The sequence below is a fragment of the Elephas maximus genome, chromosome 9 (genome assembly GCF_024166365.1).
Source record: "Elephas maximus indicus isolate mEleMax1 chromosome 9, mEleMax1 primary haplotype, whole genome shotgun sequence".
Lineage (NCBI taxonomy): Eukaryota > Metazoa > Chordata > Mammalia > Proboscidea > Elephantidae > Elephas > Elephas maximus.
The window spans coordinates 1,026,785-1,054,774 of NC_064827.1; the positions used below are offsets into that span (position 1 = coordinate 1,026,785).

The 27,990-nt window shown below is 62.2% G+C and overlaps 4 protein-coding genes across 5 annotated transcripts; 3 read left to right on the forward strand and 1 right to left on the reverse strand.

Moving 5' to 3' along the window:
- Positions 1-2: 2 nt before the first annotated feature.
- On the forward strand, positions 3-1,581 carry TMEM203 (transmembrane protein 203). The gene has a single exon (XM_049896036.1). It carries the CDS (start codon positions 255-257, stop codon positions 663-665), a length of 411 nt encoding a protein of 136 aa, XP_049751993.1. The 5' UTR covers positions 3-254; the 3' UTR covers positions 666-1,581.
- Positions 1,582-4,378: 2,797 nt separating this feature from the next.
- TPRN (taperin) lies at positions 4,379-13,441 on the forward strand. Its single transcript, XM_049896666.1, has 4 exons — positions 4,379-6,292; positions 12,356-12,587; positions 12,670-12,776; positions 12,873-13,441. The coding sequence occupies exons 1-4, from the start codon at positions 4,379-4,381 to the stop codon at positions 12,933-12,935; spliced, it is 2,316 nt and encodes a 771-aa protein (XP_049752623.1). The 3' UTR covers positions 12,936-13,441.
- Positions 13,442-14,864: 1,423 nt separating this feature from the next.
- SSNA1 (SS nuclear autoantigen 1) lies at positions 14,865-16,563 on the reverse strand. Its single transcript, XM_049896232.1, has 3 exons — positions 16,480-16,563; positions 15,819-16,018; positions 14,865-15,377 (listed from the first exon to the last, which is right to left on the reverse strand). Exons 1-3 carry the CDS (start codon positions 16,529-16,531, stop codon positions 15,270-15,272), a joined length of 360 nt encoding a protein of 119 aa, XP_049752189.1. The 5' UTR covers positions 16,532-16,563; the 3' UTR covers positions 14,865-15,269.
- Positions 16,564-16,619: 56 nt separating this feature from the next.
- Positions 16,620-27,679, forward strand: LOC126082988 (anaphase-promoting complex subunit 2). 2 transcript variants are annotated; one of them, XM_049896230.1, is made up of 15 exons: positions 16,620-16,869; positions 17,171-17,793; positions 18,753-18,885; positions 19,887-20,061; positions 20,260-20,379; positions 20,805-20,922; positions 21,148-21,329; positions 21,947-22,088; positions 22,440-22,515; positions 22,598-22,801; positions 23,041-23,170; positions 23,460-23,695; positions 23,903-25,833; positions 25,998-26,090; positions 26,891-27,015. In XM_049896230.1, the coding sequence occupies exons 1-13, from the start codon at positions 16,753-16,755 to the stop codon at positions 24,113-24,115; spliced, it is 2,469 nt and encodes an 822-aa protein (XP_049752187.1). In that variant the 5' UTR covers positions 16,620-16,752; the 3' UTR covers positions 24,116-25,833; positions 25,998-26,090; positions 26,891-27,015. The 2 variants fall into 2 exon arrangements, with proteins under 2 accessions (XP_049752187.1, XP_049752188.1); XM_049896231.1 differs by lacking the exons at positions 16,620-16,869; positions 17,171-17,793; positions 18,753-18,885; ... (9 more) ...; positions 23,903-25,833; positions 25,998-26,090 and adding exons at positions 26,125-26,725; positions 27,257-27,289; positions 27,399-27,679 and having other exon boundaries at positions 26,891-27,026.
- Positions 27,680-27,990: the final 311 nt, after the last annotated feature.

The window sequence follows — 27,990 nt, forward strand, 5'->3', positions numbered from 1 at the left end:
CCGCGCCCGGCGGGGAATGGCGTCTGAACGAGGCGGGCGTCAGCTGGCGGCCAGCGCTGGGTCCCGGGCTGGGGCCGGGGGAGTGGTTGCGCGCCAGGGCCAAGGGCCGGGACAGGCGGGTCCGCACACTGCCTTTCGTGCGCAGCGTCGGTGGCAGGCGCTGGCGAGGTCCGCGAGGAGCGGAGGTGCAGCCCGGCGGGTGGAACGCTCGGCTGGACCGCGGCCCGGGGCCCGGCCCGCTCTAAACCGTCAAGATGCTCTTCTCGCTCCGGGAGCTGGTGCAGTGGCTCGGCTTCGCCACCTTCGAGATCTTCGTGCACCTGCTGGCCCTGTTGGTGTTTTCCGTGCTGTTGGCACTGCGTGTGGACGGCCTGGCCCCCGGCCTCTCCTGGTGGAACGTGTTCGTGCCCTTCTTCGCCGCTGACGGGCTCAGCACCTACTTCACCACCATCGTGTCGGTGCGCCTCTTCCAGGACGGAGAGAAGCGGCTGGCCGTGCTCCGCCTCTTCTGGGTCCTCACAGTCCTTAGCCTCAAGTTCGTTTTCGAGATGCTGTTGTGCCAGAAGCTGGTGGAGCAGACTCGGGAGCTCTGGTTTGGCTTGATCACGTCTCCGGTCTTCATTCTCTTGCAGCTGCTCATGATCCGCGCTTGCCGGGTCAACTAGCCTGCGGAGGGGCCAGGGAGGGAGCCCCGGACAGCTAGAATGCTGGACGCCTAGCCTGACCCTCCTTCCTCTGCACCATCGGAGAGGTCTCTGTCTGAAGACAATGCCCACTTTTCTTTACACCTATCGTGTCTGAAATTATTCCCACAGCAGGGACAAACAGAGCAGTCTTGACCCTTAAAATGCACTTCCTATTGCTCTGAGCTTTGAGCTGCAAATCCTGGGTTAACCTGAGAAGGATCCCAGGCCAGAAATGCTTCTGACAGTTGGATGTTGCATATAACTAAAATGTACTAATGGCGTCTGAGTATCCTCTATGGACCCATGGGGAAGCACCCCTGTCCCAAGGCAGCAGAGATGGATTCAGGGATTTCCTCTGGCCAGCCGTGCTGACCTGGGAGTTTACCTTCCTGTCTTTGTTACATGCTTGAACTCTGAGAACCATAAACAAGCTTGTGCCTCCTCTTCTATGTGATGGGGGAAGGGGCCTTCTTCTTCATTCCAGCCAAGGTAGATACAGGACTATGTTCAATAAGAGCACGATTGGGACCCAGAGGTGGGGTCACGTGGGAAGGGAGCTCTGCTTTCAAAGCTCTGCTTGGCCCTATACCCGCACAGTTTGCAGCTTCACGAACTTTCCCCCCACTTTGTGGCTGGCACTGTTAGCGCACCTGAGGCAGATTGAGGCTTCCCCAGGTCCATGGGGCTGGCAAGAGGAATAGGTGCTCTGATGCTCATAAGCATTGAGACCTACAAACATGATGTTTGTGAGCGGTTCTGTGGTCACTAGGAACTGATCCTGGCCCAGGTTTGTCATCCCAAAGGCTTTGGTTTGATGCCAGTCAGGTGCCAAATGAGAATATTTGCTGATAGGAAAATAAAATAATGTTTTGCTGAAGCAAATGGTGATTGTCTCTTGAGGGTTGGATAAGGTTAATGCCAAGATGCTCTCTGCTCTGTGACATCACTGGGATTACAGAACAGCTCCAGCTCCCAATTCCGAGGCTGTGGGTAGACAAAGGGACTCTCTTCCCTGCCTGGGGGGTAGGGTGCCTCTCCCCCAGGGTTAGAACCACAGGCCTGTGTTAACCTGCCGGGTAGTCTGTGTGACACCAGAGCCTTGGTTGCAGCCTGTGGCCTGTATCTGGACAGCCCACGTGTTTTACATTTGTAGAGTTGTAAAAACAAAAAAGTATATGTGACGGAGTGAATGTGGTCTACAAAGTATGACAGTGTTGGTACTTTAGCTCAGATAATGCTTTGTTGTGTGGGTGTTGGGGGGTGCTGTCCTGTGCATTGTAGGATGTTCACCAGCATCCCTGGCCTCTACCCACTAGAGGCCAGTAGCATCTCTCCAGTTGTGACAAACAAAAATATCTCTAGGCATTGCCTCATGTCCCCTGGGGGGCAAAATTGACCCCAGTGAGAGTTACTGGACTAAAATATTTACTCTCTGACCCTCAGAAAAGTTTTACCAACCTCTGCTGTAGTACATCAGCTTGGCAGATGGTGTGAACCTTGTGACCCCTTTGCCTGGGATAGATGCTGAGTGGCTAACGCATTGAGGGACTTGAACTGGTCTGGATTATGCCACAGTTACCCGGGATTGGCATAACTTTTGTCCAAGCAGAATACAAGCTGCACGTTGGGAGTGGATTTCCTTATAAAGCTATTTTCAGTCTTCATGTCTTATTTGCGAATGTGCCTCTGTCCTATTTTGGTAGTTCAGAACTGGGTAATCCTGTTGGCGTAAAAGCGAAGAGCATAAGAAAGCTCAGCTTCCTCTGGGAAGGTTGCTTCGAGGAAGATCTTAAGGGGAGAAACACTTGGCATCTGGAAGGCTGGAATCCAAAATGTTCTTTTCTCTAGCTTAATACAGTGGGTAGAGGGCTTGGTGGCTCAGTGGTAGAACTCTCACCGAGCATGCAGGAAATGTGGGTCCAAATCCCAGCCACTGCGCTTCATGCACAGGCAGCATGTCTGTCAGGGGAGGCTTGTGTGGCTGTGACACTGACCAGGTTTCAGTGGAGCTTCTAGACCAAGACAGACTAAGAAGAAGGGCCTGGCGGTCTTCTGAAGTCAGGCAGTGAAAACCCTGTGGAGTACGTTTCATTCTATTGTGTACAGAGGCACTATTTGTCAGGGTGTGACCCAACAGCATAACAATGGCATAGGCAGGAGACTAAGGCAGCGGCAGCTGTAGACTGCTGTGGGACCCAAAAGCTGAGAAGGGCGCCTGCAGCCCCAAACCTGCCCCGTCTTTGCAGAGACAGAGGCGCCCTTGAAGCCCCATCCTTTAAAGATGAGTGGTGTGGGAGGCAGTAGTCATTACTGCAAGCTACTGACTGCAGGGTAGGGGATGGAGGTTGGGTGACGGCTGTGGGTGCTCTAACTTCCCTTCTTTCCATGGCTTCCAGCAATCTTCCTTAGAAAGGAGATTGTGGACACTGCCCATGGCTGGTGGCAGGCTGTGCCCTCAGGGCCAGTAGCACCCCTGCCCTAGCCTTGGGACATGAGGAAGGTTAACAGATGATGAAGGAAGAATGGCCATGGGACACCACAAGGTAGAGTGAGGGACACCACAAGGTAGAGTGAGTGGCCCCCTTTGTTTTCAGAGCCTGGAGCCCACCCTCACCCATTTTCCTGGCTCATTCTGCATCTGAGTGAGTGTGGAAGGAAGTCCCCTCCCCCCCCCCGTGCCTCCTACAGACACTGGGTGGCAAGGTGTAGAGTAGAGGGTCTCACACGTGCTGAGCAATGGGACATTTGTAAGAACTAGGGGCTCTGGGTACCCTTCCTGAAAACCGATTCCTTAGGGCTGGGTGCAACTCCGGAATCTGCATTTTGCTAAGTCCTGCAGGGAGCCCTGGTGGCACAGTGGTCAAAGCGCTCCACTGCGAACCGAAAGGTCAGCGGTTGGAATTCCACCAGCTGCTCGGCAGGGGGAAGATGTGGCAGTCTGCTTCTGTAAGGATTTACAGTCTCGGAAGCCCTATGGGGCAGTTCTACTCTGTGCGACAGGGGCTCTATGAGTCCGAATCGATTCGACGGTAGTGGGTTTGGCTTTGGGTTTTGGTTTAGGTCCTGAAGAGCACCCACACCTGAGGAACTCAGGTAGGAAGTAGGGCCTGGACTGGCGGGCGCACCTCCTTCGAGGGCGCGGCGGGGCCTTCCTCCAACGTGCTCTCAGCGGAGGGACAGGCTGGCTGGGCTCTGCCTGATGAAGAAGGCGCCAGCCAGTCCAAGGTCACAGCGACGCGGGGCCCAGGGGTCCCGCCTAGCTGCGCGCCGGGACCCGCCCCCCGCTGGGACCCGCCCCCGCCGGGATCCGCCCCCTGGGACCCGCCCCCCGCCGGGACCCGCCCCCTGGCGCCGGAGGCCGGAGCCCAGGGCGCAGAGGCGGAAGTCGGGGCGGCCAATGAGCGGCGCCCGGCGCGGGGGCGTGCCCGGCTCGGCTGGTGGGCATTGCCCGACAAGCCCGGGGAGGCGTGGTCGGGGCGCGCGTCCTCCAATCCGCGGGGCTGTCCCCGAGGCCGGGACTCGGGGCGACAGGCCTCCCGCCGTCAGCGGCCGCCCGCGGGGCCCGAGCCGACCTCCTCCAACGGGCGGCGGCCTGCGTGGGGGCGGGGCCGCGAGAGGCCGGCGGCGGGCGAGGGCGCGCGGTCCCGCCACCCGGCGCAGTCCGCGCAGTCGCCGCCGGCCGCGTCCGCAGCATGGCCGGCCTGGGGCGGCCCGGCCCGGGGCCCCGCGCCGCGCTGCCCGCCTGGAAGCGCGAGATCCTGGAGCGCAAGCGCGCCAAGCTGGCCGCCCTGGCCGGGGGCGCGGGCCCGGAGCCGGAGCCCGGGGCGGGGGCGGGGGCGGCGGCGGACCCCCCGGCGCCCGCTGCGCCCGCGGCCGAGCGGCTGGTGCTGGCCGAGAGCCTGGGCCCGCTGCGCGAGAACCCGTTCATGCGGCTCGAGTCGGAGCGGCGGCGCGGGAGGCGGGCGGGCGCGGCGGGGGCGCGGCCGGCGTCGCCGCGTCTGGAGCTGTGCGTGCCGGGGCTGCGCACCATCCGCGCCGACAACATCCTCATCATCGAGTCGGCGCCGGGCTTCGCGCCCGCGCCCGCGCCCGCGCCCGCGCCACCCGGCCGCGCCGCCGCCGAGATCCGCGCCGCCGAGGTGCTGGTGTACGAGGCGGCGCCGGCTCCGGGCCGTGTCAGCCGGCTGCTGGAAAAGTTCGACCCGCCCGCCGGCGCCGCGCCGTGCGCGCCCTCCCCGCCGCGCCGCCGCGGGAGCCCCGAGCGCGCCCGCCCGCCGCCGGTGGTGCCAAAGCCTCCGCCCGTGGCCCCGGGCCCGCCGACCGCCCCGCGCGTGGGCGAGCGCGCCGCCTGGTTCGAGCGGGAGCGCCGCGGCGGCGGGGCCGGCCCCACAACCCGGCGCAGCGACTTCCTCCAGAAGACGGGCAGCAACTCGTTCATTGTGCACCCCCGGGGCCTGCACCGCGGCGTGGGTGCGCGCCCACTCCCCAACGGGCCCGCGGCCCCCAAGCCCCGGGCCAGCCCTGCCAACAGCCTCGCAGGCTCCGCGCCGGGGCCAGCCTCCCCCAGCGCGGCCCGGGGCGCTGGTGAGTGGAAGCCAAAGGTGGAGTCGGTGGAGCCCCCTCTCTACCCGCCTTCAAGCCCTGGAAGCCCCAGTGCCACTCCAGCCGGGCCTTCGGCCTTCCCGGTGACCAGCCCTGCCAGTGCCACTCCCAGCCAGCGCCAGTGGGTCTCGGCGGCCACCAGCGCCAACGATTCCTTCGAGATACGGCCGGCCCCCAAGCCAGACATGGAGACCATCCCCGAGGGGGATCTCCAGGCCCGGGCCCTGGCCAGTCTCCGCGTGAACTCCCGAAACTCTTTCGTGTTCATCCCCAAGGGAAAGATCTCCGGTGCCCATGCCCCCGGGGAGAGGCAGCCTGTGGAGCAGCCAAAAGGACGGCTGGGCTGGGCCTTGCAGCCCCCGGAACCCGGAGCTCATCTGGTGCCTGAAGTGGATGGTGTTCCTGCCTGTCCAAGGCGACCCTTGGGCGCCGAGGCACCGTGGGCAGTGGAAGAGGGGAGCTGCCCCCAGGCAGCCACCGCCCTTGCTGACCGGGTGGTTAGGTGGCAGAGGCCTTTGTCGCCACCCCCCTCCCTCCTGGGCACCACTGAAGCTGAGCCTGCCCAGGGCTTCGGGGCTCCTGTCCTGGCCAGAAACAGCCAGGAGCCTGGGAGACCAGGCCTCCCGGTCACCTTCATTGACGAGGTGGACTCAGACAATGAGACCTCCCAGGAAGCCAAATTGTCTTCCGGGTACCACCTGCGCCCTGCTGCGCCCAAGCACTCACCAGGGCTCCAGCACCGTGGCAGTAGCACCTTTACAGTGGTGCCCAAGAGGAAGCCGGGGGCCTCGGAGGAGCAACGCTCTGGCCAGGCCAATGGGGAAGCCCAGCCACGAGAGGCTGAGGAGGAGGAGGAAGAGGCAGACGGCCCCATGGGGCCCCACGTCGCCCTGGGGACCATGCTAAAGAAGCGCTATCCCACTGTGCATGAGATCGAGGTGATCGGTGGTTACCTGGCCCTGGGGAAGTCTTGCCTCACCAAGGCCGGATCCTCAAGAAAGAAGGTCAGTGGTGGGGGCAGGGCAGCTTGGCTGGAAGTGGGCATTGAATGGCTTCTGGGAGCCAGAGGGGAACAGGCCTGGGTCGCCATACTCGTTGCGGGAGGTCTGATGACCATGGATGCAGGGACAGCTGTCCCACTGCCTCTCGTAGGGCTGTGGCTCAGTCTTAGTGGCCTGTCTGGTATTTACTGGGCAGGGCTTGGGCTGGTGAGGCTCGTCCTATCGTGGGTCCAACAGGGAGAAGCAGCCTGCATTTGTTGACCCTGGCAGAGAAGCGTGCCACGCTCAGCATGTGCAGCGTCGTGGGCCAGGATCTCACCAGAAAGGCACGGGCCTGTGACATCATGAGGCCCATCCCCACTGGCTGTCAGCCTTGGGGTGTGTACCCTGAATCCCTCTTGGTCCCTGGAGATTGGTGGGAACTGGCTTTGGAAGAAAGTGTGGAGTTCCTAGTGTGTGCCAGGCCTGTCTGGGCACAGGGTGGTGCTGGGGAGGGGGCCTGCAGGCAGACAGAGGAGCCGAGACCCAGGCTCAGGGGTTTCCGGGAATGCTTTGCTCACTGGCTGGCCTCGTTTAGTGGCCTGGAACTCTTTGGGCACAAGGAAATGTGCCCCAGGTTCTTCCTGGTTATTCTAGCACCTGGGTTTTTCCTGGGGCAAATTCCAAGGCAAGCCCCACATGACTTCCTTGTCAACGAGCAGTAGGCAGATAGATGGGCCTTCCCCTGTCTGAGGTGGTGCCAGGGGTGCCGCCCATGGCTGCTCCCATCCTAGCCCCTGAGGCCACCTCTCCCCCAATCTCAGTTTTCCTGGGGTACAAGGTGGGGGGTGCCTCTGTGAATTAAGTCTCTTTGTTCTCTATCTGTTAGCCTGCAGCCACACATTCCGTCCTTTTGAATTGGGCTTTCTCCACCCCCGGCTTTGGTGTCACCTCCACCCTTCTGGCTGAGGGCGTCCACCGGCGGCCCATCTGCCCAGCTTGGCATCATGCCCATCTCCCTGCAGTGCTGCCCCCTCGAGACCTCCCCCATCACACTGGGCCTGCCGGCCACCCTGCCCCCTGCTCTCACCCTGCCCTTTGTCCTGAGCCCTCTGGGGAGAGGAGAATGTGTGTCTGCATCCTGATCAGTGCCTCAGCCCCCAGCCACCCCCCTGCCGCCCACGGCTGTCTGCCCTGACCCTAGACCCAAGCTGGTCAGAAAGGCATTTCTTCCCACAATGGTAGAGGTGATGATAGCTCTCGCCGTATCGCAGATAAGGACACTGAGACCCAAGAAAAGTTGAATGAGTGATCAAGGTCGTTAGTTCTTGGATAGGACTCAAACTCAGGCCCTCATCTCTAGAGCTCCTACCCTGACCCATGGGCCACAAGTCCATCTTGGACTTGACTTTTTCCTGGGACTCGAGGGCCATTGTCCCAGGCCAGGGACAGAGCTGTGGGGGGCTCCTGGGGCTTGGTTAGGATGCAGAGGTGTGGAGGGGGCCTGAGGCCCAGCAGGGCAGGAAGAAATGAGAGGTAGGGCCAAGCCTGGGAAGCAGGCCCTGGCCAGGCTGGGGGAGGGACAGACCAGCCTGCGCTGTGTCGGTGACAGCCTGGGTGTCCAGATGGACATCCGGCCTGGCCCTGTCAGGGCAGCTTGGCCTGCTGGCTGTGTCTTCCTGTCTGGGTAAGTACCACCTGGTAAAGAGCAGTGTCTGCTGGAGGTGGGGGGCAGGGCTGCCCGGTGGCCTTGGGCACAGTGGGTCTGCTGGGGGGGCCAGCTCAGTGCATGCAACTCCCTTCCTGTGCATCCCTCTTACTCACAGGTTCCCAGGGCCATGTGATTGTTCAGCACAGGGTGGAGGACACAGTGGGACCCCCTTTCAGTGCTGCTTCAAGCCCTAGGCTGTCCCCTCCCAGAACCTCCCGAGTTGGTCTTTGCTGGGCATTCTGTCTTGCTCCTTCTTCCCCAGGAGGACATGGGTGGGCTGGACTGTGGGGCCTCAGAGCCCAGGCGGACCTTGGGACCCTTGGGCATATCCTCCTAGCTGACCACAGAGTTCTTGGTGGGAGGCACAAATGGGCCTGGTGCTTGCGCCTGCTGAGAGCCTCTGTGCTGTGCTTTGAGCATGTGAGGGGGAGCCCCGTCCTTCTTGGGGGCCACCCTGCCATCTTCCCTGCGCCTGTGAGCTCGGAGGCCTGCCTGGCGGGCACACGTTTCCACTTAGCTATCTGTTGACAGAACCAACAGATCTCCTCTTTCTCGTCCCCATCTCAGCCAAGCTTCCAGCTGATGGCTGTGTGGGTGCAGCCATGCTCCATGCTACACGCGCTGCCCCGGTTCCAGGCTGCTCTCTCAACAGTGGGGGGGGGGGGTGTCAGCGGGTCTTTGTAGGAAATCTAGTGGTCAATTCTCACTCCTTGACGCAGGGTTGGTTGGATGTCACACTCCCTTTTCTGTGAAATGCCCCCTGCCCAATCCCACCTGCCCACTGTTCATCCTTTCTTCCCCTCTCTCTATCTTCTTGACTCCTGGTTCTTGGTACCCTGGCCACATTCTCTCCATGGGGTGGCCACCACCACTACTTGGTGACCTGGCCTTGGTCCTCAGCCTCGCCTCTGACCTTTGGACTCTCCCAGGCATACCTCCTAGCCACCCTTGGGCACCACCCCTCCCTAGGTGCTCTTCCTGGTGACAACACCTTCCCACAGTGTTGAGCTCCACGCCCTCCCCAGTGCCTGCTCCCCCAGGCATAGCCCATTTCTGTAGACAAGAAGCCGGGCAGCTTGGCCCCATTGTGCCACTTGTGATCTCTGGCTGAGGCTTGTCTTGCTGTTCTCCCTTCCTTCTTCCAGCTTTTTCTACGAGTTCCCCTCGTGGTGTTTCTGGAATTTAGGTATACCCGGCCTGGCTTGGACTATTTAACTCCACGTCCCTGAAGCTAGGGCTCTGGCCTAGGGTGGGGGCCGTTTGACCTGGGCAGTACCCAGCCTTAGGGAGGTGTCAGGAAGCAGCTGTATGGTGCCCCCAGGGCTACCCTCAGCTGGTGGCCGGCCACCATGCACATCAGGGATGTGGGGTGAGGGGCTGGCAGTAGAGGTGGACTGGTCTGCCTCACAGCCCAGAGAGCAGGGTGAACACCCCACGGTAATTCCAGCTGGGAATCCTCAGCGGGGTAGGTTGAGGGAGAACAAAAGCATCCTGTACAGGCTGGGAAGGCCAGACTGGGAGGCTTATTGTGACCCACCTGCTCAGGGCTTTGGGCAAAGTCCCCGTCGGGCAGGTGTGGGCAAGGGCCAGGCCCTGGGCAACGCCCTCCTGCCTCTTCCCTCCCAGCTGTGAGGGACTGATGGCCGTAGCACTTGAGTCACAAGGCACCCTGTGACCCACTGACCGCACCTACAGAGGGAGGGCAGCTGGGGGGGCCTGGGGCAGGGAGGCCTGGGAGCCCCTCTAAGCCTACAGGCTGAAGTTTGAAGGTGACCAGTCCCCCACCCCTGCCTGACCAGGCTGTGTCAGGCCCGGTGTCCACTGTATGCCCAGCCCCCTCAGCCTGCCTGCTGAGAGCCAGTCATGTGGACTGACAGCACGCTAATCAGCTCAGGCCCTGGCACTGGGCCCTTCCCGTGTCCTTGTGGGTGGGGGATGGGGCTGGGTGGTCTCTGTTTCGGGGGGATCTGCAGCTGCGTCCAGGCTTCTTGGGGTCCTTGGTGGTGGTACCTGGGAGGGGAGGGGAAGCCTCTGGCCCACTAGCCCCATCCTGCCTAGGGTTTATCTTTGAAGCCCAGAGGGTCAGTCCAGGGGCCCAGGCAACCCCATTTCCATTGAGGTGCAGGGCAGATGCCAAGGCCAAGGGGCTGGTCAGGCTGGGTCTAAAGAGCTGGCCAGCAGTGAGCCGGCTCTGTGGACTCACAGGGTAGGGGGGCCAGGGGCTGGAGGGCCCCTGGTGGGATGGAGGTCCAGGGGTGGGGCCTGCGAGTGGCCTAGTACGTCTCTGGGTGGGAACTGTGCTGTACCAGAGGGGCCTGGGAGATTGGGGGGCACAGAGAGTGCTCTAACCTGCCAGTGCAGGGGCACCCTGGCTGTGCGGGGTTGTGTGCACGTGAGCTAGCATGTGTGGCCAGGAAAGGGGAGAGTGGCTGGGAGGGTGGAAGAGTGGCCTGCCCTCCTTTCTGGATGCCAGGCTCAGCAGGGTGGTGGCTCTGCTCCTGGTCAGCAGCGTGTGTGTCTCTCTCAGTCTGGCCAGGTCACTGGGCTGCCCATTCCTCCGAAGCTGCCTCAGAGTGAGCCCAGCTCTCCAGGGACTGTCTCCAGCCACCACGGTTCTCTGCCTGGAGGGGGCGGCTCCCACCTCCGGCCCCGTTCAGAGGAGGAGGAGGAATATGAGCTGGCTGGAGGTGTACTGTGCCCATGAGGAGTTTAATATTTCGAGCTAGAATGCGGCTGCTCCCATCTGCTGCAGGCAGGCAGGCAGGGGTGTATTCGTTACCAACGTGCTGGCCCAGGGCGGGCCCACTGAGCAGGCCTGGTGGGTGCTTTTGGGGGGATCTGAGCCCTCAGGCCACGAGGCCTTGGCGTCAGGGCTGCCCATGGACCCCCTGGTCCAGTCTCAGCCCCACCCCCACGAACCCCCCAGGTGCTGGGAATAGGGAGGCGAGGATCCTGACCCGTTGGTGCTCCCAGCCCTTCTGCTTACGCCTGTCCTGGGGATGTGACTGTCCTGGGGATGTGACTGTCCCCACAGCCCCTGTCCCCATGGACCCTGAGAACTAGCAGCTAATTTGGGCTCTGAGGCCAGGTGTGAAAGAGGGAGAGTTTACTTGGTATGGAGTTGTGGGGCCTTGGGGGTGGGCAGGAGCTCTGGTGGCACACTGGCTAAGCACTCAGCTGCTAACCAAAAGGTCTGTGGTTCAAACCCACCAGTTGTTCCTCAAGAGAAAGATGTGGCAATTTGCTTCCGTAAAGATCTACGTTTTTGGAAACCCTACGGGGCAGTTCTATTCTGTGTTATAGAGTTGCTGTGAATCAGAACTGACTTGACAGCAGCAGTTTTGGGTTTTTTTTGGGGGGGGGGGCAGGGGTGAAGAGGGTGGATGAGGGCCAGCAGGGCAGACTAGGTAGAGCTGGTGTGGGAAGAAGGGCCCACAGCAGTGGGGCCTGTTGGGGTAGGACCACTGCTCTGTGCTGCCTGTGGCAGCACGCATCTCCATCTGGTGCCACCTTTCTGGGGCTGGCACCAACACCTCCTCTCTTGGGCCATGGGTGTGCCAGGCCCTTGCCTGGCAGCGGTGTCCCTGTTCAGCTGGGCGGGCAGGATCATCCAGGTGCCTAGCAAGCCTGGACATGAACTTGGCCTTGGAGAGGGCCCCAGCCAATAGGGGCTGCTGGGAGCCAAATTTGGGCTCCCCCAAGAATGCGGGGGGTCTTCCAAGGGTGTGAGGCTCCCCCGAGGGTGCAGCTTCACCTGCACTTTGCTTTTGCCATTGAACTGCAAGTCTGGAAGGGGCCGGGCCCAGCCCCAGGGCCCCATGATTGGGGGCTCTGCCCACAGAGCAGTGCAGAGGATCCTACCCTGGCCCTGGCCCTGTGACATGGTGTGAGGCAGGCAGGGCTGGCCAGGGTTGGGAACTGCTAGTGAACAGGTAGAGTCAGGGTGTCTCATCTCAGGGTCTGGGCACCAGTTGTCCAGTGAGGTCCTGGCTCTGGCTGTGGACTTGGGGAGCACCTCCAACAAGGCCCTGAAGCTCTGGGGGAGAATAGGTGTCTGCATCTCTGGGCCTGGCGGGAGTCTGGTCCTGGGCCAGTGGCTCACTCAGGGGACTTGATCTGGGGTGGGAGGATGGGTGGGGCCCAGGCACAGGTATTTGGACACATTGGCCTGGGTCTGCCATGAGCAGCAGGCCCCATCCCTTTTGGGGGTCTCTGATGAGGGCCCCCCTGACTTAGGGACCCAGAGAAGCCGCAGCTCCCTCACCCCACTTGACATGGGTACAGTGTGGCTCCTGGAGCTGCTGAGGCTGATGGGATATTACCCACCAGGCCTGACCCCCGCCTGGGTCTTGCTGATGGGTGTCTCCTGCCTCCAGATGAAGATCTCCTTCAACGACAAGAGCCTGCAGACCACATTCGAGTACCCCTCTGAGAGCTCCCTGGTGCAGGAGGAGGAGGCGGCCGAGGAGCCAGAGGAGGAGGGGGAGGACGAGGGGTCCGGCTCAGAGGGGGCAGCCGAGGAGAAGCCCTTTGTGCTCTTCCTGCCCCGGGCCACCTTCGTGAACAGCGTGGGGCCCGAGAGCCCTCGGCTGCCAGGTGGTAGCCCAGGTGAGTGCCCACCTGTGAGGGTGGCAGTGGGGGAGGGCAGTGCTGGGATCCCAGGTCCTCATACTGCGCCTATGACCCACAGACCTGTCCAGCTACACTCCAAAGCACTCGGTGGCCTTCAGCAAGTGGCAGGAGCAGACAGCAGAGCTGGTTCCGTGCGAGGTGGAGCCCCTTCCTAAGGAGATCATGGTGAGTGGGGGCTGGAGGGTACCAAGGGGCAGGGCCAGAGAGGGTCTTGAACGCCTGGACAAGCCAGCAGCCTCAGCCATCCCCTCTTTCTCCCAGCTCACTCCTGCCGGCCAGAATGACCTCTCGGACTTCCGCAGTGAGCCGGCCCTCTATTTCTGATCCTTCAGGATGATGGGTAGAACCCTGGTGCAGGTGGTGGGGCCAGCAGTTCCCAGGAGCCCGCCTTCACTCTGTCCCCACCCCTTACCAGGCTCCCTTGCCACAATGTACCACCTTCTGCCCTGCAAGGGCAGCCAGGTGCTCAGGGCCTGCACTGGGGCTCCTGGGTTCTTCCCATGGGTCTGTCTGGGTCTCACTTCCTTTGGATGGGCTCCAAAGTAGAGAGCGGTGTGGGGCCCAGGGGTCCGGCTGGATGGCGCCCCTGTCTGTCCTGGTGGGGGCCTGAGCGGACTCTGGCCCAGGTTACCCTCTGTCCTGCCAAGCCCTGGCTCCTCATCCTGCCCAGTTGCACTGTGAAGGGGCTCTCCCCTGCAGGGGCTCCCTGGCCCACCCCTAGCCCAGCCAGCACTGACCCCCAAGGCTGAGCCTGGCCCTGCTTCTTGAGTGGTAAACGGGAAGTCTTTCCTGAGGAACGGACTAAATAAACAGCACTGGACACTGCCGCCTCGGTCTCTGGGTGGTCCCTCCTGTTGGGCATTCAGGGTTCAGGGGTTGGGGTTCCACGGAGCACATCTGCTGGGGGCCCACTGGGGGGTGGGGGAGGGGAGGGACCTTGTAGATGGGCACCTGTGGCCAAGTAGGAGGTACCTGTTGGCCTCTCACAATCTCCACAGCCCCAGCTCTCCCCCACCATTCTCTCACCCAGCTGCCCTGTGTCGCCTCTCGGTCAGTGTCGGGAGCGCCTGGTGCAGCACCCCCACCTAGAGCTGGCAACTTTAGGAGGCAGGATGCTGGGCCTTCCATCTGAGATTGGGAATTCTTTGTGTGCCAGGACCTGAGTTGGTTCCCTGAAGAGTTAGGGGCAAGGAGCCCGAGAGGGGTTGAAGAGCAAGGGCTGAGTATGGGCCCACGGGTGGTCTGGGGCAGGGCAGAGCCCTGGAGATCTTGGCTTTGTTTGGCTTGGAAAAGTCCTAACCCAGCAGAGCCCACACAGTGGCAGGCAGGCAGGCAGATGTGGGTGCCTGGGGTGGGCGCTAGTGCTGGCAGGAAAAACCGAAGTATGTCAAGAGGTGGGAAAGCCGAGGTGGGGGCCCCCACACTGGAGCAGCTCCTGGCTGGGCTGGGGGCCCAGATATCCTCGCTGCCACGTGCAGGCTGAGCCGGGCTGTTTACAAATCCACAGGCAGGACCGACCAAGCATTGAGTCTGAATACCTGTTTCCTTCCTGGGGAGTTAGGGAGTCAAACTTATGAATGAGCAAGTGGGACCAGGTTTGGGACAAAGGGCAGCATGTTGGTGTGTTCTCTCTCCTCTCAACAACATGTGTCTCCCCAAGGCACCCAGCCACAGGCCTGGGTTGCTGCAGTGCTAGGACCCCAGGGTGGAGGATATGCCAGCGAAGGTAGGGTTGGAGAGGTCTGGGGATGAAGGATGGGGCCCAGCAGCGCAGGGAAGAAGAGAAGTGGACAGAAAGGGTGTGAAGCTATAAGGCCTGTGTTCAGAGGAACCAGCGTCCAGAAGGGGGCTGGCGTGCACACTCAGCCATTTCCAACTGTCCTTGGGCCCGGCTATGGTGTGGCAGAGAGCACGACCAGCAGATGAAGGCCCTCAGAGAAGGATGGGCTGTGTCCTGGATTTGGGGGAAAGTAAGTGGGGGTCGGGTGAGACAGGGATAGAGCAAGTGGCCGTAGGTGAAGCAAAGGTCTGGGGCTGACATCTGCAGGTAGGCGGAGGAGGGTCATGGGAGATGCCCAGTGGCACCCTCTGCATCTGAGACTGGGGCTCTCAGTCACAGGGAAAACCACTCCAAGTCCCCTTTCCCTGCCCCGCCCCATGGAGGAGCCACCATACCCAGCCAGAACCTTTGTGGGCTAGCTCTGGGGGTGGCAAGCAGCCCCATGTACTCGACACAGGCACAAGCCAGCACGATTCTTTACAAAGAAAGCCTTTATTCACACAGTCACGGGGCACTAGGAACAAGCTCTGAGGTCTCAGTTCTGAGGCAGAAGAGGGCCCAACCACTACCTCACTTGCCTGGGCCCCTGCTGGCCAAGGAGGGACAAGGGAGGCAGAAGTCCTGGGGGTTGAGACTAGAACCAGCAGCACAGGGAGGCGTGGAGGTTTTGGAGTGCCCTCCCCAATTGCTGCCTGCTGGGAGCACCACGGAGCCAGATCCCTGCCTGGTAGGCTACTTTTCTCATCCAGAGCTAACAAAGGCTGCAGCTGCCTTGATACCAAAGACAGGAAAAGAAGGTGGCTGCTGCCATACAGAACAAAGACGCTTTATTAACAGGTTTCCTGGGGGCCAAGTAGCCTGGCCCACCCATGGCCTCGTCAACTGTCCTTGCCCCCACTGGCCTTCTGCTCCGAAGCCGTGGCCTTGGTCAGGTTCCCAGCTTCTCTCTTCAGGACACTAAGCAGAGTCTGGGAGCTCTCCAGGATCTGAGACCAAAGAAAACACAGGCTGGTCATTGATGCTCCCGCCTGGGGGGTACCCGGGGACAGGCAGGGCCTGCAGGGGCCTCTTCCCTCCCCAGGTCTGGCCAGTGCTTTGTTCTCTGCCGGCCCCCCGTCCATCACACACCGAGCAGAGTGAACCTCAGGAACAACCGTGGTAGGAGAACATGGGCTGGGACACACCATGTTCCACAGACAGCATTCTCCTTTCCTCAGTGGGCCCAGCCGAGATGTGGGGAAGATGCAGACTGCTCGCTGGGACCCCTTGCTCCCACAACTGAATGCCCCTGTGCTGAGCCAGGGTCCGGGGAGGGGAAGGGAAGCCTCTACTCAGGAAAGCCCCCAGTCCTGAACCCCCTAGGCACTCAACGCTTGCCCACACAAGGGATCGGCCTGGCCTGTGGCCCCAGCTGCCTCGAGTCCCACCTTGAGGTAGGCAGCTTCCGTCTCCGCGATGGTCCGGTCAAACTCGTTTCGAGAGGCGATCTTTCGAGCCAGGTTCTCATTGACCCGGGCCAGCTTCTCCGTCAGCTGCCTCACCTCGTTCTGCAGCCGCTGCTTCTCGTCCTCTTCCTGCTGGATCTGGCGGCACAGCTCCTCGCGCTTCTGGGACAACTCCTCGATGCCTGGGGCGGCAGGAAGGAGAGCAAGGTCCTGGCTAGGCCGCCTTCCCTCCAAGGAGGGCCAGAGTCCTGCCTCTCGGGGGCCTCTGGATACAATAAGGCGGTGGACGTGGGCGACAGCGCTGTGCCTGGGAGGTAGTGCTCACTACAAACACGCGGCACTCAGTGCGCACTCGGTGCGCACCAGGCGCTCTCCCACGCGCCTTCCACGCACAGTGACCGAGCTGGGCGGGTCCTAATGTACCGCTAGGCCCACCCTGGGGCCAGGAGGCCACGCACGGACTCGGCGCGACACTTGCCCACGGCCACGCAACTGCTTGGCGGCCGCGCGCCTACTGCCTGGGGCCCCGCCGCTGGGCCGCCGCCTCCAGCGCCCCGCTGCGCCCGGGCGGCTGTGCCAACGCTGGCCCAGGCCCCTCCGCGGGCTACGACCGCCCGGGCTACACGGCGCGGGACGTGCTCACACTTGACCAGCTCGTTGTTGTAGTTCTGCAGCGCCGCTCCCTGCTGAGTCATCGTCCCGGACACTCGCCCCTCCGCCGCCGCCGCGGGGATCCCGGTCACTCCAACCGCCGCCGCCGAGCACTCGCCTGCGCCTGCGCAGTGCGCACCGAGAGCGCGCCGACCTGCAACGTCATCGCCGCGCGCCTCTTTTGCGTCATCGCCCTGCGCCGCGCCCGGCCCGTGCGTCAAGGAGCCGCGCTGATCCGGGCGGACCCGGGAGCCGGTGGGCCCAGATGGCTGCAGAGGCGGCGGGGGCGAAGGGGGACTGCGACCCCGCGCCCGGACAGGAGCTGTTGGTGGCCTGGAACACCGTGAGCACCGGGCTGGTGCCGCCGGCTGCGCTGGGGCTGGTGAGGCCCGGAAGAGAACGGCGGGCTCGCGCGCGGTCCCCGCGAAGCTTTAGGGCCTCCGCCTCTGTCCATCGCCCGTCTCTGCCCTCCCGCCCTCCTCCACAGTCCCGCATCTTTCGGCTCCCTTGCCAGCCCTTCCCAGCGTCGGCGCCACATCGGCGCGCTGCGGCCGAGGAGCGGCGGGGCTCGCGCAGCCTCCCCTCCGCTGCACTGCCCGCCTTTCCCGCCTGCCGCTCCCCTCCCCCGCCACGTCCACTCGCAGCTCTGCGTTCCCCTCTCCTCACGGTTGTCTGCACTGTAGGCGTCCTCTCGGACCAGCGGTGCGGTCCAGCCAAAGGAGGAGGAGCTCCGGGCGGCTGTGGAGGTTCTGCGGGGCCACGGCCTGCACTCAGTCCTGGAGGAGTGGTTCGTGGAGGTGCTGCAGAACGACCTGCAGGCTAACATCTCCCCCGAGTTCTGGAATGCCATCTCCCAGCGCGAGAACTCCGCGGACGAGCCCCAGTGCCTTCTGCTGCTCCTTGACGCTTTTGGCCTGTTGGAGAATCGCCTGGATCCCTACCTGCGTAGCTTAGAGCTCCTGGAGAAATGGTCTCGCCTGGGATTGCTGATGGGCACTGGCGCACAGGGGCTGCGGGAGAAGGTCCACACCATGTTGCGGGGTGTTCTGTTTTTTTCCACTCCCAGAACTTTCCAGGAGATGATCCAACGTCTCTACGGGCGCTTCTTGAGAGTCTATATGCAGAGTAAGAGGAAGGGGGAAGGAGGCACCGACCCAGAACTGGAGGGGGAGTTGGATAGCCGATATGCTCGCCGCCGTTACTACCGGCTCCTGCAGAGCCCACTCTGTGCTGGGTGTGGCAGTGACAAGCAGCAGTGTTGGTGTCGCCAGGCCCTGGAGCAGTTCCACCAGCTCAGCCAGGTCCTGTGAGTACTATGCGTGTGGCCACGCCCCTGGGCCTCCTGATTTCCCAATTGTTCCTCTGGGTCTGGCTGCAGAGAGCTGGTCAGCTGGCCAGGGGCATCCCAGAGGGAGGGGGCCCTGGCACCCTTGGATGGTGAGTTTTGAGCCTTTGGTCTTGGACCAGTTGTATCTCTTTAGTTTTTGTGCACAGCCCAGGAGTTGACACTTTGCCCACACTGAGACCCTATGTGACTTGTGCGTGCAGCAGATTTCTGTCCCCATTCCAAACTTACTGGCTCCCCAGAATTCTGCTGTACTGCCTGTAGGCTAACGGGAGTGTACGTAGCCTGTGATTGTGGTTGCTGTGCCAGTGGGTAACAAACAGGGGGCTCACCATTTCTTCTGTGCTGAGCGTGTCAGGCAGGCAGATTTGTGTCCCCATTCTCTGGGAAGGAGTTCTTGTTGGCTGCAGCCAGGCTCTGCTGTCTGCTCCCTCCAGCGCGGTTATGATTTCTGTCATGTTGAGCAAAGTGGTTGCGATGCCGTTGTTTGGAAGGGGTCTCTTAGTTAGATTTGGATCAAGGGAGTGGTCCCGCTGCTGCCAAGGGCCCTAGAGGCCCTGAAGGGCTTCTGCTAGGCTCATCCCAGTTGAAGGTTGTATGGAACGCTCTTTCTTGTTTCCTCGTGAGTAGCTTTATTTTTCTAGACCAGCGTTCGTGCTGAAAGGTGCAGACGGTGGTATCTATGTTTACGTGGCCCGGGTAGCAGTGATTCAGTTGCTGTTTCCGAGCCAGGCCAGGGAGATGGGGCTTGGGCCTCTGGTAGCTCCCCTGCCGCCACTTCCTACGGGAATGGCCATCACCCCAGTCTGGGCAGTCCAGCTGGGCAGGCCAAATGGCACCTCGCCAGTGCTCTGTTCTCCCAGCAGCTTTTCCACAGAGCCCTGGCACAGCTGACACTGCACACACTCGTCTGTTCTCAGACACAGACTCAGTTTGCTGGAACGGGTCAGTGCCGAGGCTGTGACCACCACGCTGCACCAGGTGACCCGGGAGAGGATGGAGGACCGCTGCCGGGGCGAGTACGAACGCTCCTTCCTACGGGAGTTCCACAAGGTATCGCCGCCTTTGCTCCGTCCCCTTTGGAAGTGTGCCAAAGTGCAGAGACGGAGTGGGCTGGGACCTCGAAGGTAGTTGAGGCCATTCCGGGGGCTGCACTGATCATGTTGCATCCACGACGTGCTGGGTGAAGTCTTAGCGGAATCACACGGTTCGAGGCAGTGCCAGGGCCAAGCAGCGGTGTGGCCAGGCCCACCTGAGAGGGACAGACTGATCTCCTTTTAGCTGCGCCCCCCGGGGACTGACCCCTTGCAGCCAGCCTGCATCCCAGCATGGCCTGCGCACCCCCATGGGGCAGAGGAGGAGGGGCAGGAAGAGAAGAGCAGCCAGGGCAATGGGGGAGACTGGGGAGACAGCCTGGCAAGGTGGGGTCGTATCCCAGGGTGGGCCTCATGGTACTGTGCCATCCACAGACAGGCTTGGGGCTCTCCCAGAGCTGGCGGAGAGCTGGGACCAACCGTCGTGGCTCCCTGCTTTTCACCTGTTCTCACTCCGCCATTTCTGAGGGTCGCTCTCCAAAAATGACGGTTAGCATGGTTGAAGGAGGTACAATAGGGGTCCTCCAAGCAGTGGGCAAGAGTGGTCATGAGCCCTGGCAGCCCAGCTGGGACGAAGTGCAGATTCCCAGATACTGGAGTGAGCCGGGGACTCAAGGCGCAGCAGCCCAGGGCAGCTTGGGCTGTCTCTGTGGTGTTAACCCCACCCACGTCTGGGACGCCTCTCAGCAGGATCACACGTACACACACACACAGGAGTGACTTTGTCCCGCACTGCTTTGTTTGTGAAGGGCAGGGCACTGGTAACATCTGTGTCCTGGAGGGGTGTACCCACGCGGTGCATGCAGCGTGTGAGTGTGTGTGCAACTGTCTCACTCACGTGTGACATCAGTGTCAGTGGAGATGAACAGGGGGGCTGACGTGCATAGAGGGGGCTGGAGTCAGGGCCTGGGGCGCCCGTGCGCTGCCAGCCTCCACCTCACAGCCGTGCCTGCCCCACAGTGGATCGAGAGGGTGGTCGGCTGGCTTGGCAAGGCGTTCCTTCAGGATGGCCCTGCCAGGCCCGCATCCCCGGAGGCTGGCCACACGCTGCGCCGCTGGCGCTGCCATGTGCAGAGGTTCTTCTACCGCGTCTATGCCGGCATGCGCATCCAGGAGCTTTTCAGCATCATCCGAGGTCTGCCTGCCCTCCTGGCCTTCACTGCCCGTCCTCCAGGCCCATGTCCATCCGTCCCGGGTCTCCTTGTCTTCCTGGGGCCGGTCGGGGTTGTGGCATGGGCACACACGTGTGAGCGTCGCTGCAGAGTCCCAGGGAGGCTGCTCAGCCATGCTCGGTGTCTGCGTATCCTGTGTGTGAAGGGGCCTCTCCCCACAGACTTCCCAGACTCACGGCCAGCCATTGAGGACCTCAAGTACTGCCTGGAGAGGACCAACCAGAGGCAGCAGCTGCTCGAGTCGCTCAAGGCGGCACTGGAGACCCGGCTCCTGCACCCAGGTGCTGCACTGTCTCGCCACAGATGGCACATCCCAGCCACGGGCGCCCCCGGGCCTTCGGGGACTAACGAAGCTGTTTTCTGAAGTCCTTTAGGGGGCAGGGTGGCCCCCGCCCCATTTTTTGAAATTGAGTTTGGTTTGGGGTGATGCCCTCAGGAGAGACTGCTTAATGGGGAAACAGTCATCCTTATAAAGCTTTGAAGAAGGCAGCTGGGGGTTCGAAGGAGGGGGTTCCCTGATCAGGTTGCCAGGCTCTTCTGTGCACAAGTTCAAGGTGGTGTGCTAAAGACCATCTGACCGGGCTGTACCATGTGAACACATGGGGGTTGCTGTCCAGGGTGTGGCCAGTGGCAGGGAAGGGCGGGCAGTTTGGCCTGACCCCACTGTCCCACAGCCCCTGTAACCATTTGATCCCTCTGGCTGCAGGCGTGAACACATGTGACATCATCACGCTGTACATCTCTGCTATCAAGGCACTGCGTGTGCTGGATTCTTCCATGGTCATCTTGGAGGTGGCCTGTGAGCCCGTCCGCCGCTACCTGAGGTGAGCTGGCCCGCCAGCCAGAGCCTGTCCTCCATGCGTCTCAGTCCTGCTGCTCCAAATGACTTGCAGAACAAGTTCGCCAGGCCCTTGTATGCCCCTGGCCATCAGTGATGTGCAGACTGGCCTGTGGTTCAGTCACCCCGGGGCCAGATGCCAGCCAGAACAGCCCCACTCAAATGCCTTGTGCATTTGTGGTGATGGTGTAGATTGCTTGTTTCCTGGCAGGACACGGGAGGACACAGTGCGGCAGATTGTGGCCGGTCTGACTGGGGACTCTGATGGGACTGGGGACTTGGCTGTCGAGCTGTCCAAGACTGACCCTGCGAGCCTGGAGACTGGCCAGGACAGTGAGGATGACTCTGGTGAACCTGAGGACTGGGTTCCTGACCCTGTGGATGCCGACCCAGGTCAGCTTGCCCCCCGCCGGCCTCCTCGGAGGGGCTGGTCCTTGGTGCTCACAGCCTAGGTTTTCTGGGGAAGGGAGAGCACCTACCCGGCTTGTGGCCACGTGTGCTGGGCTATGCCAGAAAAACGAGGCCAGAGCACTGTGCAAGGCCCATCCGGGCACCCCCAGGGTGCTAGGAGGGGCTCTACCACTGGCTTGTGTCTGGTCACTGTTATCAAGAATTGTTTCCTTTGGGGGCTGTTGGGGGTTGCCACCTGCTGCCCTCCCCCTGCAGGCTTCAAGTCCCATCCACCTCTGCTCCTCTAGCTGCTGGCTGGGTAGCCTGGGCCAGCCCCATGTGGGGTCCCTGAGGGCACAGTGTCCTCTCCTGGCCCTCACCTGGTACAGAGAAGGCTTTTTCGGTCTCTGGAAAAAACCCAAAGGCCTTCTATTTATTCCTTAAGTCGGGGTTTAGGCAGGTCCCCATGGAACCAGGAAAGGCGGCTGGGCTCAGAGCTGCTGTCCCAGGCTAGTTCAGGAAGCACAACGAGGTGACGCCCCGGCCGTCACTGGACTGGCCTGGTTGGGGGTCCCTGTCCCACAGAGGTGCCAGTGGTGCCTCCCCCCATGCTGTGCCAGGGAAGTCAAGCTCCAAGCGGCGGTCTTCGGACATCATCAGCCTGCTGGTCAGCATTTATGGCAGCAAAGATCTCTTCATCAATGAGTACCGTTCTCTGCTTGCTGACCGCCTTCTGCACCAGTTCAGCTTCAGCCCGGAGCGGTGAGCACCTTGCTGTTCACCATCCTTCACCCCAGTGCCACCCTCCTTGGCCCCAGTGTACACAGGCAAGGAGCAAGCTCAGGCTTCCACAGAAGGTGGGGCCTTGGGCTCAGGTCACCACCTGGGAGGCCTGGTGGGTCAGGAGAGGCTGGCACAGGAGGGCTGGGAAGCCAGGGTCTGCCAGGTTGTGGCAGGATGGGGTAGGAAGGGGCCGTGGCAGCTGTGCTCCCACCTCCCTCTTGGACCAGGAGTCCCAGCGCTGAGGGTGCCCTGCAGAGCCCCTGCCCAGGTGCCAAGGTGGGGTGTGGGCTCCCATCCCCACCTCACCCCACCCAAGACCCGTCCTTCCAGGGAAATCCGCAACGTGGAGCTGCTGAAGCTACGCTTTGGCGAGGCCCCGATGCACTTCTGTGAGGTCATGCTGAAGGTGGGTGCTATCTCGGTCTATGGCCACCCTGCAGGCCTCAGCTGGCCCAGCCTCTGGTGATCCTCTCATTCCCTTCTCTTAGGACATGGCAGACTCGCGACGCATCAATGCCAACATCCGCGAGGAGGACGAGAAGCGCCCGGCAGAAGAACAGCCACCCTTTGGGGTCTATGCGGTTATCCTGTCCAGTGAGTTCTGGCCCCCCTTCAAGGACGAGAAGCTGGAGGTCCCTGAAGACATCAAGGAGGCTTTGGATGTCTACTGCAAGAAGTACGAGAAGCTGAAGGTACCTGTTTGTGGCTCCAGTGGCCAAGCGGGCCCCGTGCAGCGATGTGGAGGGGCAGTGTCGCCCGTGATCCTCCCGACTCCCCGCTCTGTCTGTGAAGCAGCTCTACATCACTGCTCCCTTGGAGCTGTTGGGGATCACGGAAGGACTCAGGGCAGGGCCCAGCCCCGAGTGGTCCTGGTCCTACAGGCCCAGGGCCTCAGGAAGCCGAGCTGTGTGCTGACTCAGGCCCTCCACAGGCCATGCGGACCCTCAGCTGGAAGCATACTCTGGGCCTGGTGACCATGGACGTGGAGCTGACTGACCGCACACTGTCTGTGGCCGTGACCCCTGTGCAGGCTGTGATCCTGCTGTACTTCCAGGATCAAGGTAAGCCCCATGTCCAGCTGGTCTCCCTGGCCTCGCCTGTGGGCCTCACTTTGCCTGGGGGGACACAGTTCTCTAATAAGGGGCAGGATTTGAGCAACCTTTTCCTATTTTGTGGTCGTGGTGTGCAGACCACCTATGTCCCCAAGGTCTCCTGGGGAATTCTAGGCCTGGCTCTGCATCCCCGCTGATCATGGGGAAGCAGGGTGGGGCCGGTGAGGAAGGCTGGGGATGGGGAGGCCTGGCCCGTCTGCCTGGCAGTCACCCATCATCCCTGCTGCTCTGCACACAGCCACCTGGACTCTGGAGGAGCTGAGCAAGGCAGTGAAGATGCCAGTGGCGCTGCTGCGGCGGCGCATGTCTGTCTGGCTGCAGCAGGGTGTGCTGCGGGAGGAGCCCCCGGGCACCTTCTCGGTCATTGAGGAGGAGCGGCCCCAGGACCGGGACAACATGGTGCTCATGGACAGTGATGATGAGAGCGACTCGGGCATGGCCTCCCAGGCAGACCAGAAGGAGGAGGAGCTGCTGGTGAGCAGGGAGCATGCAGGGCCCGGCCTGCGGGTAGGAAGGGCAAGTCAAGGTGGGGTCCGCAGGCAGGAGGGGGAGAGGGAGGGACCGTGTCGGCGGGCAGCAGGGGCTGGGCCCGTGGGTGGGTGGGCAGGGAGGGCCCAGGGGTACAGGCAGCTGCCTCAGCAGCAATCCAGCCCCAGCGGCTCCTGACGGCCCCCGGTCCAGCTCTTCTGGACGTACATTCAGGCCATGCTGACCAACCTGGAAAGCCTGTCCCTGGAGCGCATCTACAGCATGCTGCGCATGTTCGTCATGACCGGCCCTGCCCTGGCCGAGATCGATCTGCAGGAGCTGCAGGGCTACCTACAGAAGAAGGTGCGCGACCACCAACTCATCTACTCAGCTGGCGTCTACCGCCTGCCCAAAAACTGTGGCTGACACCCCACCCCTGCACAGGAGGGCCCGCCGGCCAGGTGCTCCCAGCCCTCCCGGCAGGCTCTGCACACGCACAGGATGGACAGCCCTGGGCGGACTCTCTCTCCCCTCAACTTCTCAGCTACGTGGCCTGTACAGATTAAAGCTGGTCAGCTCACCGTCCCTTCCCTGTCCTGGTGATTTTGTGGTAGAGAGGGTACAGTGGGGCCAGGAGGCAGCCCTCACAGTAGGTGCCCCAAGGCAGAGATGGGGAGATTTTGGGGGCAGGCCCACACCTGGCACACATCTGCGTTTGGGCTCTGAACCTACTGGCAGGGTCCTGGGCATGGACACCCTGGGCACTGTCCTGATCTGGCAGGTCGCTCCACCCACCTCCAGCACATCCAGGCCTGCAACTCAGGCGGGAGCGCACCAGGGGGCGCTGCCTAGAAGTTTCTCTTGGGCCGTTTTCTAGCCAGCCACAGGGCTTCTAGTCTCATTTCTCTGGCTTTTGAAAGGAGGCAGGATCACTGCCCTCTGCCTGGCTGGAGGGTCAGCCTTGTGTACCCCAGCCAAGAGTACCAGCTTGGGCACTACTGGACTCCGAGTGGGGTCCATCAAACATCTGAGGCCCCGATGGTGCCTGAGCTGAGAACTCTGTCTCGGCAGCGAGAGGATCTGGTATCTGCCCACAGCCCACACCAGGAGCAGAGCAGCTACAACGCTGCACAGCTCAGAGCTAGGAGGGATCCTGGCTGGTGGGGGGTAGCCAAAACGTAAATGTGCTTTCAAGAAAGGCAGGCAACTCCTGTAGGGGAGCACCCCTTCTGGGAGCCTCAGGGCAGAGGCACAGGCTGAGCTGGCTAGGGCCAGGCCCTGGGTGTCTGGGCCCTCGCCTTGCTACGGAGTGCCCACCCTGAAGGTACTGTCCTGGGAGGTCCTGGGAGCAAGGTGGTCCCAGGGCTGGGCATGTTCAGAGCCATGTGGGCACTTGAGTTGCTTTCCTGGCTCCCACCTGGCTTGTGCCTCCCTGTGCCCTATTCCTGCCTGCTCTGCACATGGGCTTGGAGGGCAGCCCTGTCTCAAGGACTTTCTCCTCCGGCCCTTCATACTCGCTAGAGAGCTTCGTGGATTGTTCTGATTTCGAAGTTTACTCCTGTCCGTTTCCTCAGGCTTCCCGTATCCAGTCTGCTACGAGGCTGTTGTCTTGGGTGGTACCACCTGCCCCGGCAGCAGCATTACGGCAAAGCCCAGATCAACTTAGTCCCTCAAGTGGCCACTGCCCGGCCCTTGGGCTGGGTGCCTGCAGTCCTCACCAGGATGCAAACCTGCTGAACTGGCCTGGCAAGGTGGCAGCGCCAGCCACCTGCCCAGGCACACCTGCCCTGAGTTCCTTTGGACTCAGTTTTCCAAACGCGTCCTAAAGCGGACCTCCCAGCCCAAGGCTCGTCTCAGATCACAGCAAAAAGTCTGTGCCGGTCCCCAGGGCCCCACAGGGAGGCCACTGGTGTTAGCGGTTGGAGTTTCCTGCTGAGCCCACCGCCCTGGTGCCTGTGGGGCATGTGATGGCAGGAGGCTGGTGTGGTCTTCAGGGGGCTGAGCCACTTCCTCCTGCTGCCTCTGTGGTTTGCTTGGCAGGTGCAAGGGGAGGAGGGAAGAAGTCCCCTGGGTGGGGACGGCCTGGCGCAGGAGGACTGTGCTTTGGCATCTCGGCCCGTGACAGGCTCCAGGAGGCGGCCAAGGTCAATTTCCAACCCCCTCAGCCCCTTCCCTGATCTGCAGGAGCAGTACCGGGCAGCGGGGTGGGGTGGGGAGACCCCTGCAGGTGTGGGTGGTTTCGGGACAGAGAAGCTTACCCAAGTCTGTATGAAGGCCTCTTAGTAACCTTAATGACATGTTTGTTTAGTGGGAGGGAGCCTGGGACACTGCCCACAGCTACTCTGAGCCACCTGCTCAAGAGGAAGGGCTCCTCGGAGGCCTGTGGCTTTGGCTCAGGCAGGTGTGTACCAGACCTTTCCTTGGGTGACCAGGCAGGGGAGCGGGGCCTTGGGGGGCAGGGCCCTGTTAGGGTGGAGGCTTAGTGGCCTGTGGGATTGGACAGGCTGGGGGCCCACCTACCCTCCTGCCCCAGGCCCCATCTAACCCACTGCAGTCCTTTTTCTGGAGCAGGAACTGAGGGGTGGGCCAAAGACTTCCCAAGGTTGCCAGGCCACTGCCCCCCTAGAGATCAGGGTGTGGCCACACCCCCTTCTCTGAGTGCCCTCTCCCCACAGTCAGCTTCTGCTGACATCTGGGCACCCCAGAGGGGCTCTCCAGCCCCTGTCCCCCCTTCCTGCCCCAACCCAGGCTCCCTGTCTGGACTCCTTCAGGTCCCCTGTGGTCCAGGGGGTGGCTCAGGGTCCACTCCAGGCCCAGGGGTGAGGCTCCAGTGGCCTCAGACACCCCGGACCCTGCCCCCACCTGCCCTGCCTCACAGCATCCACTGTGAGGTCAGCGCCTTCCGACAAGTTCTGTCCAGAGGTATCCGGTGGGGCCGGGGGCTGGACATGGCCCCACCTCCCCAGCCCTACTTCTGCCTGGTTGGCAGCCCCCTTGGCCTGATCTGTCTGTCCCTCCTGCTCATCCCTGCTGCAGGTGCCTCCTTCTGCCCCTCCCGCACCAGCCAGGGGACCCCCCCCTCGTCCAGGTGGGGCGGGTTGTGCCCTGTCCTTCCAATGGCCACCAGGGCAGGGGGCAGGCCCAGGGGGTCCCCCAGCTGCTGGTGACTGGCCCCACTGCCACGCTGCCCTGTCTCCGCAGCTGGAACCTACTGTGAGTGCAGCCTGGGCCTCAGCCGTGAGGCACTCATTGCCCTGCTTGTGGTGCTGGCCGGCATCAGCACCAGCTGCTTCTGTGCCCTGGTCATCGTGGTGGTGGGCGTCATGAGGGCCAAGTGGTGCGTGGCCCTAACCCTTGATGCCCCGCACCTGTTGTCTGGGAGCTGGTCTGAGCAGGGGTGGGTCAGCGTCACTGTGCTACTACCTGGCCTGTGTCCTGGTGCTGCCCAACAGGTGGCTCTGTCCCCTGAGTGGGATGCCATGATAACCTGGGGATGGCACCTCCCTGGGGAGGGGCCCTGGGGCCAGCCCTGGCAGCCTGGGACTCACACCCCTCTCTGTCCCCCAGTGACTCAAGCACCCCTGGACAAGTGGACAGCAGGTGAGTAACCCCTGGGCCAGGCAGAGCCCACCGGCAGCTTCAGGAGCACTGTCCCTGAGGCAGGGTCTGCTGGGTGCCCCCGGCCGCCTGACCACTCATGTCCTGGCAGGTTGGTGGGGCACTACGGGGTCCAGGAGGGCCACATGGATCTGCACACAGTGCACGTGGAGTCCCACCTCATGGACCCTGACCTGGAGGCCTCTATGATGGCGTCCCTGGAGGACCAGGGCCTCAGGACCATCCCTGTGGACGCTCTGGAGGAGCCGCCGCCACCCACACCGCCACCTCCACCCACACCGCCACCTCCACCCACACCGCCACCTCCACCCCCACCACCACCTGAGCAGGACTGAGGGCCCTGAGACTGCTCAGGGGGAATTAAAGAGTATTTAGTGGTTCTGCACTGTCCTCTCTGCATCCTGGGCGCGGGCTGAGGCTCTCTGGTCTTCAGTGGGGAGGTGCCAGGTCTTCCCTGGCCCCCGAGGGGGGCCACACTGCTCGTGTTCCCTGGCTTTCTGCCATCGCCCTGAGCCCCAGTCCTGCACCTCATGGTGCTATGTCCCCTGGAGCTGCCAGGGACCCTGGGCCCTGCCCAGCCTAGTCCACCCCCACCCTGGGAAACCCAGCCCAGGTTGGGGCCATACCTCCGGCTACTCCAGGAGGGAGCTGGGTGTGACAGGCACAACTGAGTAACGCCCCTG

Excerpts from the sequence above, each read along its gene's own strand:
- TMEM203 (XM_049896036.1), top strand. The coding sequence starts at position 255 with ATGCTCTTCTCGCTCCGGGAGCTGGTGCAGTGGCTCGGCTTCGCCACC.
- SSNA1 (XM_049896232.1), bottom strand. The coding sequence starts at position 16,531 with ATGACTCAGCAGGGAGCGGCGCTGCAGAACTACAACAACGAGCTGGTC. Across the intron at positions 16,019-16,479 it reads CAACAACGAGCTGGTCAAGT|GCATCGAGGAGTTGTCCCAG; the intron begins GTGAGCACGTCC and ends CTGCCGCCCCAG. Across the intron at positions 15,378-15,818 it reads CGGAAGCTGCCTACCTCAAG|ATCCTGGAGAGCTCCCAGAC; the intron begins GTGGGACTCGAG and ends CTTTGGTCTCAG.
- LOC126082988 (XM_049896230.1), top strand. The coding sequence starts at position 16,753 with ATGGCTGCAGAGGCGGCGGGGGCGAAGGGGGACTGCGACCCCGCGCCC. Across the intron at positions 16,870-17,170 it reads CGCCGGCTGCGCTGGGGCTG|GCGTCCTCTCGGACCAGCGG; the intron begins GTGAGGCCCGGA and ends TCTGCACTGTAG. Across the intron at positions 22,089-22,439 it reads TTCAGCTTCAGCCCGGAGCG|GGAAATCCGCAACGTGGAGC; the intron begins GTGAGCACCTTG and ends CCGTCCTTCCAG.
- TPRN (XM_049896666.1), top strand. The coding sequence starts at position 4,379 with ATGGCCGGCCTGGGGCGGCCCGGCCCGGGGCCCCGCGCCGCGCTGCCC. Across the intron at positions 6,293-12,355 it reads CCGGATCCTCAAGAAAGAAG|ATGAAGATCTCCTTCAACGA; the intron begins GTCAGTGGTGGG and ends TCCTGCCTCCAG. Across the intron at positions 12,588-12,669 it reads GCTGCCAGGTGGTAGCCCAG|ACCTGTCCAGCTACACTCCA; the intron begins GTGAGTGCCCAC and ends TATGACCCACAG.